General features: G+C 24.4%; 2 protein-coding genes across 3 annotated transcripts; one reads left to right on the forward strand and one right to left on the reverse strand.

Annotated features, from left to right (window-relative positions):
• The first annotated feature begins 173 nt into the window (after positions 1-173).
• On the forward strand, positions 174-10,000 carry LOC126905523 (uncharacterized). 2 transcript variants are annotated; one of them, XM_050685289.1, is made up of 11 exons: positions 280-529; positions 1,434-1,557; positions 2,041-2,277; positions 2,344-2,503; positions 2,700-2,818; positions 3,672-3,894; positions 5,544-5,671; positions 5,724-5,897; positions 6,494-6,661; positions 6,728-6,834; positions 9,635-10,000. In XM_050685289.1, exons 1-11 carry the CDS (start codon positions 424-426, stop codon positions 9,784-9,786), a joined length of 1,698 nt encoding a protein of 565 aa, XP_050541246.1. In that variant the 5' UTR covers positions 280-423; the 3' UTR covers positions 9,787-10,000. The 2 variants fall into 2 exon arrangements, with proteins under 2 accessions (XP_050541254.1, XP_050541246.1); XM_050685297.1 differs by lacking the exon at positions 6,728-6,834 and having other exon boundaries at positions 174-529; positions 9,635-9,771.
• A 36-nt stretch (positions 10,001-10,036) lies between these two features.
• Positions 10,037-16,101, reverse strand: LOC126905533 (ethanolaminephosphotransferase 1). The gene is made up of 9 exons (XM_050685322.1): positions 15,896-16,101; positions 15,563-15,826; positions 14,415-14,483; positions 13,863-14,052; positions 13,523-13,788; positions 11,530-11,687; positions 11,289-11,469; positions 10,939-11,115; positions 10,037-10,785 (listed from the first exon to the last, which is right to left on the reverse strand). The coding sequence occupies exons 2-9, from the start codon at positions 15,617-15,619 to the stop codon at positions 10,723-10,725; spliced, it is 1,161 nt and encodes a 386-aa protein (XP_050541279.1). The 5' UTR covers positions 15,620-15,826; positions 15,896-16,101; the 3' UTR covers positions 10,037-10,722.
• Positions 16,102-16,506: the final 405 nt, after the last annotated feature.

A 16,506-nucleotide genomic window follows, 5' to 3' on the forward strand; every position in this document is an offset into this window, starting at 1 on the left:
ATAGCTCCCCAGTTTTATAATATTTTCTTTTCAAAAATTTTTTTCAAAAAATAAAAGGCAGACTTAAATAAAAAAAAAACTTGTTTATAATGATTACAGTTGGAGTTATAGCGCTAGCGCCATTACACAAGTAATTATAATAAAAAAAAAATCTGGATGTCTTAATAATATAAACAGAAATTTTAACAGTAGATAACAGATATCAGATATTCATTCGTTAAATTTAAATGTATAAATTAGATAACATAAACATTTGCTGTAAACTACATTATTATAATTAGAATGGTGATTTGAAAGTCCTGTTCTGTATTTGAATACTAAGTGTTATTATTAATTAAAATGTTAAGATAATTACGTATATTAATAAATAAAAAATATATCTTAATTGTAATTGTGAAGTTTTTTTTAACCCTAAATACTACAATGTCATCTGAATTTGATAAATTATGTATTTCAACTATGAAAGATCTTGAAGAAAGTATTTCTAAAATGAAAAAAATGATATTATTACCATTTCCTATTTATGAAAGTAAGTCTTTAAAAATAATTTTAACTTATGTTTAAAAAATAAATTTAAATAACTTCCTTTTAAAAGAAACTGAAAATTTTAATTTATTGTAGAAAATAATGTATAAAACATAGTCATCCTTTTTTTGAGTGAAATTTAGGACTTTTATACATTAAATAAATGACATATATTTTTTTATAATACCATGGTATTTCCCTAAAATGTCAACTTTTTTTTACAATATTTCAGCACTATAAACCATATTGGTTATAAGCAGTGTAGTAATATGCTAAAATTAGTTTTGAGCTATTATGACAAATTATTCATCCTTCACCAACATTAATAATTAACAAATGTCCCTACAGCTCAACTATTAGTATGCGATAAGCGGGTATAATCAAATGGATTACACTCTTCTCAAATTAATTAAAAACATAAAGAAGACATTCTACCAAGCTTGTCGCAACTTATTTTTAGTGATCTGATAACTTAACTCATACAGTATTATTGTGGTTTCTAAAATAAATACTATTATTGTTTACTAATTATTATTATTTTGGTTTGTGTATACTTACCGTCGTCGCTTACCTAACTTGGATACCACCAACATCTTTAGAGATCCAGTCAGATTATTTTTTAAATAATATTAAATAGAAAAAAATGCCTGTTATCGTTGTTAGTTGAGAGTTTATATTTACATGAAACTGCTAATGGCCTTTTAGTATGATATAAATTATATAGGGCTAGTGTTGCCCCATTTAGGTACAGCTTAGTCCACTGTTAGGACTCTAGCAGGAAAGCATGTTGCAAAGCAAACTACATAAAAAAATTGTTTAAATTATTTATTCAATAGACTTTATAATAATAATAAAATTTAAATACAATTCATTTTTAGTAGTTTTAATTCATTTTAACAAATTTTTAGATATGAATAAAGCTGCAGCTTATATTAATTATTGTTTGAAAAAATATGAATTAGCAGCTTTTTACCTATCTGAATCACATGGTGGAGGAATTCGTTCAAAACTTTCTTTATCCATACATCCTAAGTACGTGTATATACTACTACTACTACATTATATTATTATTGTATGAGGAAAATATATGAAAAATTATAAATAATACCATATTTACTGAGGAAAAATGGTAGGTATAATTATGTTATATAATTATTACAGAGGTAAGTCTTGCAAAGGCCTAAATTATAAATTTTTATTTGTCAAAATCAAAGACAACTCATAAATGTGCTGTATCAACACAAATTTAGAAGCTTATTTTTAAAGTTTACATTTATATTTATATTCAGGAGTATATTTAAAGAGCATTTCTTAATTTTTTTTTAATACATCATACTTTAGTAGTTTTTGAACTTTAAAACCTAGTGTCTTGTCATAACATTTAATATAATTTTAATATTCAAGGCAACATGTCTTTAATTCTATACACTTTTATGACTAATACATCATATACTTCAATTTGAATATTTTATAATTAATTTAAAAATTGTTTTCTTAAATTTATATTTGTTTTAGTACTAATATTGATACAGATCTAAATGATTGTTTATCACTAAATTCTAAATATGTTAATGATGGCTACAATGGTTTGTTGAATCGCTTAAAAGAAATGCCACCTGAATGGACATTGATTCAGATTACTAGAAGTTATGAATCAAAAGAAATAGTCACTCCACGACCTGCAGAAATGTCAATGGAAATGACTGATCTATTTATTACTAGATACCAATGTGGTCAACTCTGTAACAAAATGTATGTCAACCTACAAATTAAAAGTTTTTATACAAAATTAATGTTAAAATAATTGATTATGTATAGAATACCATTCACTGTAAAGATAAATAAACCTACAACTAGCCTTGGTCAAAAATCAATTTTTGAAGTCTTAAAAAAAAGTTTGGATGATACAAATGATAAAAAAGTAAAAGATCATTCTAAAATTCGTAACTTAAGAGAAGCTGCATCAATTTCTATTCAAGTCAGTGAATAAATTTGTAATAAATAAAATAAATGTATAAAAAAAACATGCCAAGATTCTGAAATTTTAGTAAATAGAAAGGTTTAGAATAAATACATAATGTCATTTGATCGTTTATATATAATATGACCTTTCAATTACTAATTATAAATTTTCAATTAGTTAAAATGATTAAAAACTCTTTATTTATAATTAGAGTATTTCTCAAGAAATTCATTCAAGTTGGTTGAAACACTGGATTTGTTTGCTTATGGGTAATTACATTGATGTCAAACTTGCAAATGAAGTTTTGGAAGTGATTGATAATGTTATTAAGTAAAATAATTTCTTTTTAAATGTGTTAAATGTTTAAATATTTAAAATGTTTTAAATGTTTACCTTTAAAAGTATAAAACATACAGTACAGGCCAAAAGTTTAAATATACACTAAAAAATTACATTTTTTTATTGATTAATATTTATTGATTTCCAAATGAATAGTTAACGCAAAATTTATTTCATAAAATAAATTAATAAACTAAAATAAATGAAATTATCTCGTTTGGCCTATACTATATGTAATTTTTTTCAGAAATTAATAGTCTATACTAATATAATAATAACTTATACTTTCAAAGATATTGTGTGGGATATAGTTAATTAATCATGTTGTATATACAAAGTGGTTCATTAAGAATTAGAATTGGAGGTAATAATAATCTGTTTCAATGGGCCATTAATTATTTTTATGGTAGTTATTAAGAAAATTTTTCCCATCGGTCGTTCAACAATGTATGATAGTAAACTTGTTTGGAATATAATAGTATATGTCTATTAATAGTTATCAATAACTTTTGTATACAAGATAGTAGAATAACAATAGAAATTTGGTTCAAAAACATTTTACTTGAACATGCTAAAAGAAACGAACAGTTGATCAAATAAAATAAAATTATAAGAACATAAGTGTTTGTAATTTTATTTTTTCTATCACATTAAGTTAAAAATAGGGGTTATCATTTAAGAAAGTTAATGTTAAGGTTTTTTAATCTTCAAGGGATGAAAAAAACTTTAAATCAAATAATATTTTCCTTTACACAAAATAAAAATGTTCAATAGTTTCTGAAAAAATGTATGTCTTATCCTTAATTATAGTATATTGTATATATATATATAAATATTTTTTTAGGAGTGAAAATATTGTAATAAGTGATCGATCAAGAATGATTTTATATCAAATAACTAATGCTGCTGTAATGTTAAGTGATATTGAAATAAAAAATGCTCTTCAAGAAGTAGAATGTAAAGAAGGTGATAAAATTAAATTGGAATTTGCCATTAATACTTATCGATTAAATGGATCTTATTTAGTTACAAAAAAAAGATATGCTGTTATGTTAATATTAGATGAGGTGAGTTAATAAAAACTATTTTTAAATAAAATTTAGTAATAAATAATTTTCTGCATCAAACGTACAATATATATCGAAATATATTTTTTTATAAAATATAAAAAGTAATTAAAAATTATTGAATATAAAATTTTGTTTAAAAAATAAGATATAATTCAGTTTACTTTATTATAAATAAATACATTAATAGAAATTTTAGGGCTAGGTGAATCAAGTATAAACAAATAGAGTAATTAAAACTTCAGTTTTTCTCTTAGAATATTTAACATAGTTTATTTTAGATTGAAAAGTTCTAGTCCTTATATGTGTTACTATCATATTTCATGAAAATTCAAAATAGTGTATTTATTTAAAAAAAATGTATTTTCAATTACCCCATTTCATTTTATTTTAAAAGTAGTATTTTTTTGTTTAAATATTACTATATTATTATATTTATTAAAGTTATATGCAAAAGTTAAACACTCAATTATTAATTTTCTGTTACAAAATTTTTAAACTTAATTAATTTTGTAATTTTAAAGTATTAATTTTAACTTCGATGCAAAGCTAAGAAGATAATAATTTTACTATGATGTGTTTTTTTTATTAATTTTTTTTTTTTTTTTTTGTGTCTGAACGTTCAGTCTCAGCTCTAGCTGAACCGATTTTGATGAACAATATGTCAAAAGATTACAAATCACATCTAGTCGAAGACATTATCCTCAAAAATTAAAAAAAATTTCCCTTGTTCCCCCATAAATGGAGGAAATCTCTAAAAATATTTCAAATTAAAAAATCGCTAATTTTCAACATTTTTTCAATTTTTTTTACTTAAAATTGCCATAAATTTTTCAAAAATGACCAAATTAATATAATTTTTTTTATAGATATATGAGGTATTTACCTATCATTTAATATATATATTTTTTTTAATAAATTTGACCCTTTATTTGCCCACGGGGGGAGATTCAAAATGACAACTTTTTCAACTTAATTTTTGAAAGTGTTCCTGGAATACTGGCACTTATTTATAATTATCTTAAATTAAAGCTTATATATTTTAATATGAAAAAAAAAAATTCAGACTATTTTGTTTTATGGTAAAAATGAACATAAAATTTGATAAAAAAATGTGATTTTTCATACTGTATTTAATTACTATAATATTTATTCTTATATTACACTGATAAATCATAAAACTTGTAATCATAATATAAATATGGAAATAGGAGATCATGTTGCTTTTGAAATAATCAAATTTTATTTTAAAATTAAACACTATCTATAGATTTGCATTGAAGCGTTTTTTTTATGATAGTGATTTTAATCACTGTCAGATATCATCTATAATGGACACAACTATGCCAAGTCCCCACTGTGCTGGATTTTTTTATTCTAAGAGAACTAATGTATTTTATTATATTGTTTTAAATGTTTTGCCTTTTTTTCTAAAAAACTTCATATTTTGTCATTGTTTTTTATTTAATAGGGAAGGTCTGAGTGCATGGGCATTATGTTCACTTCGATAATAATTAATTTAATAGGGACTTCTTGTGTTTTTTTTAACTTATGTTTAGACGATATATTTCATTTTATTTTGAATGCTAGTTATAATTATTATTATTTACTGATTTCTTATACTTGAAATTTTTTTTTTGTTATAAAAGCACTTGGAATGTTTGCCATGGGAAACAATTCCTTATCTAAAGAGACATCCAGTCTCTCGAGTTCCATCTGTACATGTTGTTCACAGATTATTTGTTAAGCATAAGAGTTCCATATGTAACGGATTAATGTGAGTATCTAAAATAAGGCCTAAGTAATATATTATTATTTTATGTTTTTAGGGAAATAAATACAAATGGTTACTATATGATAAATACAGATAAAACATTATCAAATGCAGAAAAAAGGATGTTATCATTTTTAAAAGAAAGAGATATAAATTGGCAAGGTTTACATAGTGAAGAACCTACTTCAGAAAAATTTACTGAAATTTTAAGAAAAAATAACATTATATTGTAAGATAAAAACTAGATAATGACTTATTAAAAACAAAACATTAACTGATTTTAGAAAAAGTAATAGTGAAAGAAACTTTTTCTTTTAATAACGTAAAAAAAACCTAAAAAAAGAATTAATATTTATCATTTATATTTGTGCCTGTTGCTTTTAAAAAAAAAGTATATAATTCAATAAAATACCTAAAAGAGACATCAAATAATTAAATTTTTAATCAAACTACAGTTTATTTCCAATAATATTTGTGTAGCCAACAGTGTCATAACTGTAAAGGATTGATTGTATTAGAAACTTTTTTCATATTTTATTTGTGTATTTTTACATAAATTTTGAATATACAAATATTATATTAACAAAATTTATATCAAAATTATTATTTTTTTAATCACATAATTACAGACATGTATTTAAGGGAATAATAGGGAGTAGCTAAAGAAAATTTGTATAAAATTTATAATTAAACAGGTTATGACATACATTTTTAAGTACTTATATTCCTCAACCTTCTCCTTAAAACACATTATAAAATAACTTAGAAATTTTTGTTGCTAGATTAGGAAGTAACTAAATTTCAAATCTATTCAACCCACTTTAGGTATTGTGGACATGGCAATGGAACTCAATATTTACATAGCTTAGAATTAGACAAACTAGATCTACAATCAGTTCCAATGTTATTTGGATGTTCTAGTGCCAAGCACTCAGATAAAGGTGGAAGAACCAATTTTGTAGGTGCTTCTTACGGATATCTTAAAGCTGGATGGTAATAAATATTGTTTTTCTGTTATTTGTTTTTGATATTTGTATTAAATTTTTAATTATTTTTTAGTCCCTGTTTAATTGGTATGCTTTGGAATGTCATAAGTTTAGATACTGATAATATAGCCCGAGCAATGCTTAATATATGGCTTCCTGGTAACCCCATAAATCTTTCAAGTAATTCTATGAGTAATTTAACTATTAATTTTAATTTTTTATCTATTTCACAATATGTTTAAGCCATATGCTTTTTTGAAAATGTATATATCAGGGGTATTCTCAAGTTTTGTTATATAAATATTGTTAATACTATTCCCTCCAAAATACATCTTAACCTTTTATTTATTTTCATAATGATGGATTTTTATTTCCTATATTCTCCACTATGAAAACATCCATAGTATACATTTTTTTATATACTTATGTATTTTTTTCCTATATTTAAGTTTAAATCTAGACTAAATGTAATATAAAACAATCCTACTTTGTATTTGGATCAAACTAGTAGTCAACAGTTAAACCTTATTTTTTGTTTATGATCGACAGTTAAATTTTCAGTTACATAATATATAAATTATATGTTTTAAAAGTATTTTTTAGATTTTATTAAATGAAGAAATGTCATGAAAGCGTGGAAATTACATATTCTATTAACTAGAGTTCAAATTTATATGCATTTTATTTTAAAAGTACCAACTTTATGAAACTTTATCGTTGCAATATATTGTAGCATAGAAATATTCTTAATTTTAGATGGAATATATGCCCTGATCCTTCCAACACTGTAACCTCAATAAAATAACATTACTAGTTTTTAATCCTATTAATACAAATTTGTACTTATTGATGAAATGTACATAATTCCAACTATCATCCGATTTCAATCCAGTCACACATTTCCAAAATTTTTGAATTGTTAATTTTGCATTGTATCCAACCTTTGATCAATAAAATTCTTATGAAGGAACAGCATGGCTTTCACCCTGGTCGTCCCACCATTACCTGTAATTTAGTCTTTAACAACTATTTATACCAATCTTTTAATTTGAAAACACAGGTAGATACCATTTACACGGATTTCAACAAGACATTTGATTCAGTTAATTACAATGCCCTAATCCAGGTCCTTAACTTATCCGGAATCAGTTAACCTCTTCTGTCCTGGTTTTCGTCTTACCTATCTTGCCGTTACCAATGGGTCAAATTGCTTGGAGTAAAATCTAATATCTATCCTGCTATATCCAATGTTCATCAATGAGGTTTATTATCTCCGCTCCTGTTCTCTCTATTCATTAACAGTGTAACAAGTGTACCTGTCAATAGCCAGATTTTATGTTTTGCAGATAATATTAAACTCTACTCTCATATATCCTCCTTAGATGACTGTATTTTATTACAGTGATTTTGATTGGTTTAATTTACTAGGGCTATCCCTTAATGCATTTAAATGTAAGACCATGACTTTTGCCAGGATTCAGTCACCTATCAAATATGTTTATCATTTCGGATCTACTAAGATTTTATGTTCTAATGACTTTGTAACTGATCTAGGATTTATTCTTAGTAGTGATCTTGATCCTAAACCCCACATTGAGCATATTTTTTGTAAAGCCTTTAAAACTCTAGGGTTTGTGTTAAGATTATGTAGGGATTTAGTTTAGGTCTATCATACAAGGTGCTTTATTGTGCACTTTTTCGCCCTATTGCTGAGTATGGTGCCGTAATTTGGGATCCACATGAGCTCAATGACTCTATTAGACTTGAAAGGGTTCAGCGTAAATTCATGAGATATGCTAGTTTTAGATTGAATATCCCTTGTGAACCCCACAACTGTGAACCAGTTGCTTCTCAACTAGGACCAGTTTTGCATGCTGAGCGTAGACGGATCTCGGGTATTAAGTTCCTAAATAGTTTATTACAAGGTAATATTGATTCTTCCTATTTGCTTTCTTTAATTTGTTTTAGAGTTCCTCAACGTCATTCCCGATCTGTTGCTCCTTTTGCCTCCACTAATTACCTTAAAAATGAGCCTATTACACGTATGATGTCAAATACCAACGTTGACCTTTCATTTCTTCTTTGCCAATAATTAACTGAATAGTTGTTAATTTATTATTTATCATATTTGTACAATTAATGTATAACTGATATGTATAATGTGTATATATGTTCAAAAGGTTTATCCCGTATATTTAATAAAAATAAAATAAAATAATACTAGACTAGATTAAAAAAAAAATTTAATTTAAATTTAAACCTCATTTTAGAAATATGATATATCTCAAAATACTAAAAAATGAGTTAATATGTTATGTCTTATTTATTACACATATTAGGCGATGTAACATAAATCTAGGAATACTTAATGCACCTGTATGTGTTATTTAAAAATGGTGTCTTTGTTTTGTCTTCAAAAATTTACACCAAGTATTTTCCATTGAACCAGTAGTGTAATTAGAAATTTTGTATGAGTTCAAATTACTTTTAAAATGTATAGTAGCGTGGAAATTTACCTCTCTACTATGAATTGATATCCATAATGATTGCGCTCAAAATAATTTTTAAATACCCTCTTCAAAGTACCTTTTTTTTTTGTCTTTTAAAAAATTATTAAAAATATTCATTTTTAATTTTTCTAGAAAAGTGTATAAATAATAGCTTCATATTTTTTTTTAAAATTTGTTAAGATTTTCAGAGCTCAATCAATAAACCAATTTAATTTCCAATATATTAAAAAAATTAACTATAATTATCTAATAATGATCCTTTTGTAATATTGTTATTATATTAGTATAATTAAAATAATACTAAAATATCAAAAACATCTGGTTTATATTATTATTTGGAAAGTCACATTTTAAATAATTCAATATTAATATTAAATATTTTTCTTAAATGTAAAAAATTCCTTAATGTTGGATTCTAAGCATCTGCTTATATTTTTTTATAAATTAAATAATTATGTTTATATTTTCAGAATTATGGCCCAAGGATTTTATAGAACCTTGTGAAAGTTATAGAGAGCGTGAGTTATTACGTACATTAGCTGTTGCTAGGAAAACAACTAGGAGTTTTTTTAACAATGCTGCTTTAATTGCAAGAGGTATACCTGTTATTATTAAAGAATAAATTTTTTAAATCAACAGAATTTAATGTCTAATATCGGTTAAATGTATTATATTAAATATTTTATTACTAAATTATAACAAAGAACCAATTGTTTTTATACCACTTATAAGTTATTAGGTTATAGAATGAATTTTTTTAATTGTTTCACTATTTTCAATTAAAAAGTTGTAAATAATAAAATTAAATAAATACAAAATTAATATACCTGATCAAATTAATGTTTTGGAATAAATCTTAATAATACTTATGATCATTTTTATTTATATATTACAAAAATGTAACTGAAATATATAATTTTTTTTAATTTGAAAAACTATTAATTTTATAAAAGTAATGTTCATAAAAGTAAATTATAATACATAAATTGATGAAACTAAAAGATTGAATTATTTTCTAGCTTTGATTGTAAGTACATAATCATTATCCATCTAAATGTTAACAATATACACTTAAGTAAAATTAAATTCTTACTCAAACAATAAATATAAATAAAACTGTTAGGATGTACAATTTGCAAATAAATAACCTAAGCAATAAAATTTATTTAAGGAAATAAAACATTTGTACAATAATTCATGTGCAAAATTTGTTTGGTAAAAAACAGATAAATTTCTAATTTTTTTTTATATATATATATAAACTAAGCCTTGCCTTCTGTAGTCATTATCCGGAAGTTGGTTAAATTTTAATTATGTTAGTTAATTAGCAATATGTTTTTAATACATTAAAATATTTAATAAACAAGGCCCATAATTGTATAAAGTATTGTAAGTATTTAATAATAAAACCTAAAAACAACAATCAATTGATCTAAAAGGTTACATTTTAACTTTGTAAGTATTACATTAAAAATAAAGTTTGGTAAAGTTTCAATTTAATGTTGTTTGGTAAAACTCATCTATTTAAGTAGATCAATAAAACACACAAACATAATAATTATTTTTTATTACATGGAATTTTGAAGCATTGTATGTTGAAATGATCAGCCATTTGTTTAACCTATTAAGATTTGATGTTACTGACAATATATAATTTCATTATAAAGAGTGTCAATAAGTAAGGAAAAGAGTTTTTATTGCTCTCCTAATTGTAATAATTGACTCGTTTTCTTACTCTTTGATCACCTATATAAGTAAAATGAATTTTACTCACTACACATGTTCCATAATGAATATGAGCCAATATGCTTAACAATGTCATGAGATACATAACCAATAGTTCAATGGAAGGTAGATATATGCTTAGAACTACAGCAAAACCCAAAAACGTCAACAAAATATTATGTCCATCACAACGAGTTTTACTCATTTGAGCAACAATTAAACGACACTAAAAAACACACAACTAATATTGTTAAAATTTGTTATAATTCTCAACAAATTATTCAAAGATCTGTTAAAATAAATTACAAGATCGTAAAACTTTAAATAATTTGCTTTCAAAAATAATAGTATGAAAATCTTATCATTAAATAACATAGCAATATCAATTTAAATACTTACTGAAATATTAGAAAACACAGCTCCACTCATCATGAAGAACATACGAGGATCTCTTTCTAGAATATTTGTAGATGAGTACTTTATCCAAATTAAACAAAGCGATACAAATACAGTTAAAGGTATTAAAGGTCGACTGCCTTCATACAAACTAAGATTTTTGCCTGTTTTATCTCTATAACAACTGTACAAAAGAAATAATTAATAATTTTAAATATTACACACTTTTCTGTTTATAACTCACACATAGATATTATAAATAGAAACTGGTACATTGCTTATGAATGTCGTAATATAAAATAAAATTTCAGTAATTTGACCAAAAGAATATTGTTTTATCACAGTCATTTTCCATCTCTCTGGCCCAACAATTGCAGTGAGAGCAAAAAATAATACTAAACCCTTTAAATAAAAAATTAATTATAAGAAAAAATACATATATACAGGTGAATCAGATCTAACTAACAATTCTTATAACTTTTGATACAATTAACATTTTTTTTCTTATAATTTATACACTTATAATATGATAAACTTAAAATTTTTTATTTTTAAAAATTTCAAAATAGTACTTTTATTTTATTTAGAGCTTTCTTGCAGACAATGTTTATGAACCAATAACATTTTTAGGACGATTACTTATTGAGTAACAATATAAGAAACAATACTTATAATGGGTATGTAGAAGGGTAGGTACAGTTTAGAATGGTGTATATTTACCATACATACTCAAAATATACAAAAATATTAAGTTTTTTTTTAGTTTTCTAATTTGAACTATTATCAATATTAGAAGGTACACAGCATTGTTATTAACAATAGTAGTAAAAAACGTCGTTGTGACTTTATAAATACACTAACTCACAATACAGAAAGTATATCTATTGATAGTCATAATTAATAATTAACAATCCTTGACTGTGACAACAATGTCACCCTGTGAAAAATCCCCTGTACATAAATTAGAAAAAAATTTACTCTAATAAAAAAAATTAGTTTAAATTAAAAAAAACCCAGCACATGGGGGTCGCGGCACAGTGGTGACGTGGCATAGATGNATTACATTAGCTTTAATTTAAGATATATATAAAAGTGTCAGACTTTCCGGAACACTTTCAAAATTTAAGTTGAAAAAGTTCTACTTTCTACATGCATTTTTTAGATTTGAACCCCCCTCGTATATAGGGAAATGGTCCGATTTAAAAAAACAGTATGTCAAATGAAAGATGTATATGAATGCTACTTCTCATGCAAAAATTGTACCGATCCATACATTTTTCAAAAAGTTATAGCATAATAAAGTTAAAAATGTAAAATACAAAATCGAAAATGTTCACACAAAAATAGCATTCAGTAGCCATTTTGACCGTGAAGATAAAATAAAGTCCGAAATTTTTTTTTTACATAATAAAGAACATTACATTAGCTTTAATTTAAGATATATATAAAAGTGTCAGACTTTCCGGAACATTTTCAAAAGTCAGGTTGAAAAAGTTAATTTTTTGTGATAAAGTTGTCATTTTAAATCCCCCCTTGTGGGCAGGTTAAGGGTTAAATTTATGAAAAAAAATATACCAAATGAAAGGTAATGATATTATAAATCTATAAAAAAAAAAAATATATTGATATGTTTATTTTTGAAAAAGTTATGGCACTTTTAAGTAAAAAAAATTGAAAAAATTAGCGATTTTTAAATTCGTAATTTTTTTGGAGGTTTCCCCCATTTACGGGGAACGAGGGAATTTTTTTCAATTTTTGAGGGTAATGCCTTCGACTAGATACAATTTGTGATCTTTTGACGTATCATTGAAAGAAATCGGTTCGGTGAGAGCTGAGAAAAAGTGGTAACAGACACAAAAAAAAAAAAAAAAAAAAAAACACATCTTAGTAAAACCAATACCTTCTCAGCTTCGCATCGAAGCTAAAATAAGTATACTAATGATGAAATTGTTAAGAAAAGTAAGAACTTACTAAAATATTATCTATTAAAGTTAAGCTCATAGTACCTAATTTTAATTTAAGAATTCAGAAACTTAAAATTGTTAGTATTATACCCAAGTATCACTTCATTATTTTTTATTTCTGAAAATTTTGTTTACCAGAAAGTTTACAAAAATGTCTTGCTTTTTTTATATAATACATTTTGTAAATTATTATGTTAACTTATTTTTTTTTTATTATGTTAATATATTTTAAAATAAATATAAATATATATATAATTATTTCACTTTACTTACAACCATTGAACAGTCATAGCTCCAAGGTAAATACAACACTCCTGTATTGTACTTTTCCCAGTGTGCTAAATAAAAGTTGATGAATACCATAAGACATATATAATACATTCTAATTGGTTCAATAGTAGTTGGATCGTTGCGTCCAAAAATTGAATACAGAGCTGTTGGTATAAAAACTGTTGTCCATGAATCTAGTCCATGATCAAACAATTCTCCTAAAGGACCACTAGTACCAGTGCGCCTGGCTTGCTTACCATCTAAACCATCTTTTAAGAAACCCAATTAATAAATACGTAAAACTATAAAACAAAAAGTTTGATGTATTTTTGTATATATTTACCAAGAGAATAAGATATGAATAAAAATAATGATACAACTCCAAATACCCAATTTGGTATAGAGCTACCTTTGTATAACTTTCCTGAAGCGTAGAACCCATAATCATAATAACTAAGCAATAAAGAGGCTGCCACTGTGAAGAGAAAACCAACAAATGTTAATAAGTTGGGTGCAATCCATCTAGGAATAAACTGAAAACGAATTGTTTAAATTATTAGGTACAAGTACATTGATATTTTAAAGGCCAACAAACAAAAAATTGAAAATGAAAATTAACAGCAATTGAATTAGAATAAAAATTAAATAATTATAAAAATTTATTTTAGACTTTAATATTATAATTTCAATAAGAAACTTTTAGGTTGTAATAAACATTACAACTTTTATACAATATACAGCAAAAATAAAAAAATAAGTTATGACTAATGATTTTTCAATTAAAAAAAAATACATTATATCTAATTTAATATTGTATTATTACTAATTTGCTACTGCTAATATATAATAAAAATTTATAAAATATAAATGAATAATAATAATAAAAAACACATACTTTAATAGTAAAATTCCAAAATGGATGCATAACATACACCCCCAATGGATTGGTATCAATTGCATTATACTGAAAAATTAAAACAAACATAGGTTACAAAACTACATATAATTTAAAAAGAAAATAAGTTATACAGACTAAAAACTAAAAAATTCAAGTAATAAAATCATAGATGCAGACTTCATATAATGCCCACTTTATTTTTGGATGACATTTTTTTTTAGTCATTATCTCATATTTATAAAAAAAATAACCTAAAAATGAAAATTTTAACCTTTGCCCTGTGTCCAGGTAGCTCGTACCTAGAGTGGACCCTAAAAATAAAGTTGGCTTACCAACTTTGCACACTTTTGGAATTTTAAGTAACTTGCTATTTAACCCTTCAGTACTTAATTACGCTAAATAAAAGTAGCATTAAACCATTATTATACTCTTCTTTTTCCTCTCTTGTCATATCTACTCTTTAACAGTTTTGACATCATTACTACTAGTCTCCACCCTTCTCTATCTTCCAATGCCTCTCGGTTCTCTACTTTCAAAGTTTTCAGATCTTCTTTTATCATGTCAATCCATATTTTACTAATGGTCTTTTTTCCTTATATTTTCCATTCTAGTGCTACTCTGATACTACTCTCCCAATGAACGTTTTTAGTAGATTCTTTCTAATATTAAGGTAAACGTTTTTTGAACTAAAAAGACTTCTTATTAGAAGTAAATAGTCATTTACTTCATTAAATTACAAGTTTTAATGCCCCAATTCAATAAAACAAGATAAGGAGTAAGAAAGATGATTTTGCTACATATGTACAAACAATAGTAGCCGAGTACATATATTTACCATAAATTGCAACACATATTAATCAAAAAATCTTATATTTTTTACATTTACTCATTTGTATTTAAAATAAATATAAAAAAATAACTTTTAATTGACACATTTCTCTAATTTTAAGTATTATTTCTTTCATTTTTCTAAAAAGTATCTGAAAAGAAATCAATAAACCCTTTTAAAGGATAGTTTTAAAAAAAAAAGAATGTTGTAACTTGATAAAATTAACCATAAAAAAATTACAAATTAATACTAAAATAATTTTGTTAAAAAACAAGAATTTTTATTAACCAGTTAAATATTTATGTGTACAACTTACTTTATAATTATCAAAACCTTTTAGATGATCCGTTTTAAGATATAAATGATCGTACATGATGATATGGAGGCTCTCGCATAAAAGTAACTAAATAAATTATATTAAAGTACTGATAATATATAGAATACAATTATTAATTGATTATTTTATTTTATTTCTTCCAAAAATATTAAGTTATTTGCATCTTTTTCATATTAAAATGGACTTAATCCAAATAATCATAACGGTTATTGAACTAGTATGTTTAAAACGTAGTTTTTTTATCTAAAAACGATTTCTATAACAATAAAAATTGTATAATAATGTGATACGAATTGTAATTAATATAATTACAAATATGTTAACTTAAACACAATTTGATCCTTGAACTTTGAATTGTTATACAATTTATTTGTGATGAATTTCTAACCCGGTTTTTCATTGATCTACATTCAACGTTCAACCGGTCATCCTTGAAGTATATTATTTTGTGATATAAAAATTAGTAATGTAGCGCTATCTGTTTATCATTTTTTACTCGAATAATAAGTTTACAGTTACGATTCATTCCTTTAGAAAGCGCTATAATAAAAACATGTCCACATTTTCTGAGGTATGATTAGTATTTATTCGCCTAGAAGTAATTATAAATTTAGACAAATGATGATAGTGAAGATTTTAATATAACGACGAAAAATCACATCATTTTATAGCTTATATTTAGTGATATTTTCGCATAAACCATTTTTGCATTTCAGGGTATATGAATAGTGAGCGTAAATCATTCAATACAAATATACATATGTATTATTTGTCAAGGATCTACGTTAAATAAAAATATTGTTGATGGGTGTACGCTGTATGCATCCCAAATAGACCATTACTTTTATTAATACATGCATTTTATAAAAAAAGAGATGTATTTATACATTTTTAGTGTGGTATCTCGTCCTTTAATATTTTCG

The sequence above is a fragment of the Daktulosphaira vitifoliae genome, unplaced genomic scaffold, assembly GCF_025091365.1.
Source record: "Daktulosphaira vitifoliae isolate Bord-2020 unplaced genomic scaffold, ASM2509136v1 Scaffold_1, whole genome shotgun sequence".
Lineage (NCBI taxonomy): Eukaryota > Metazoa > Arthropoda > Insecta > Hemiptera > Phylloxeridae > Daktulosphaira > Daktulosphaira vitifoliae.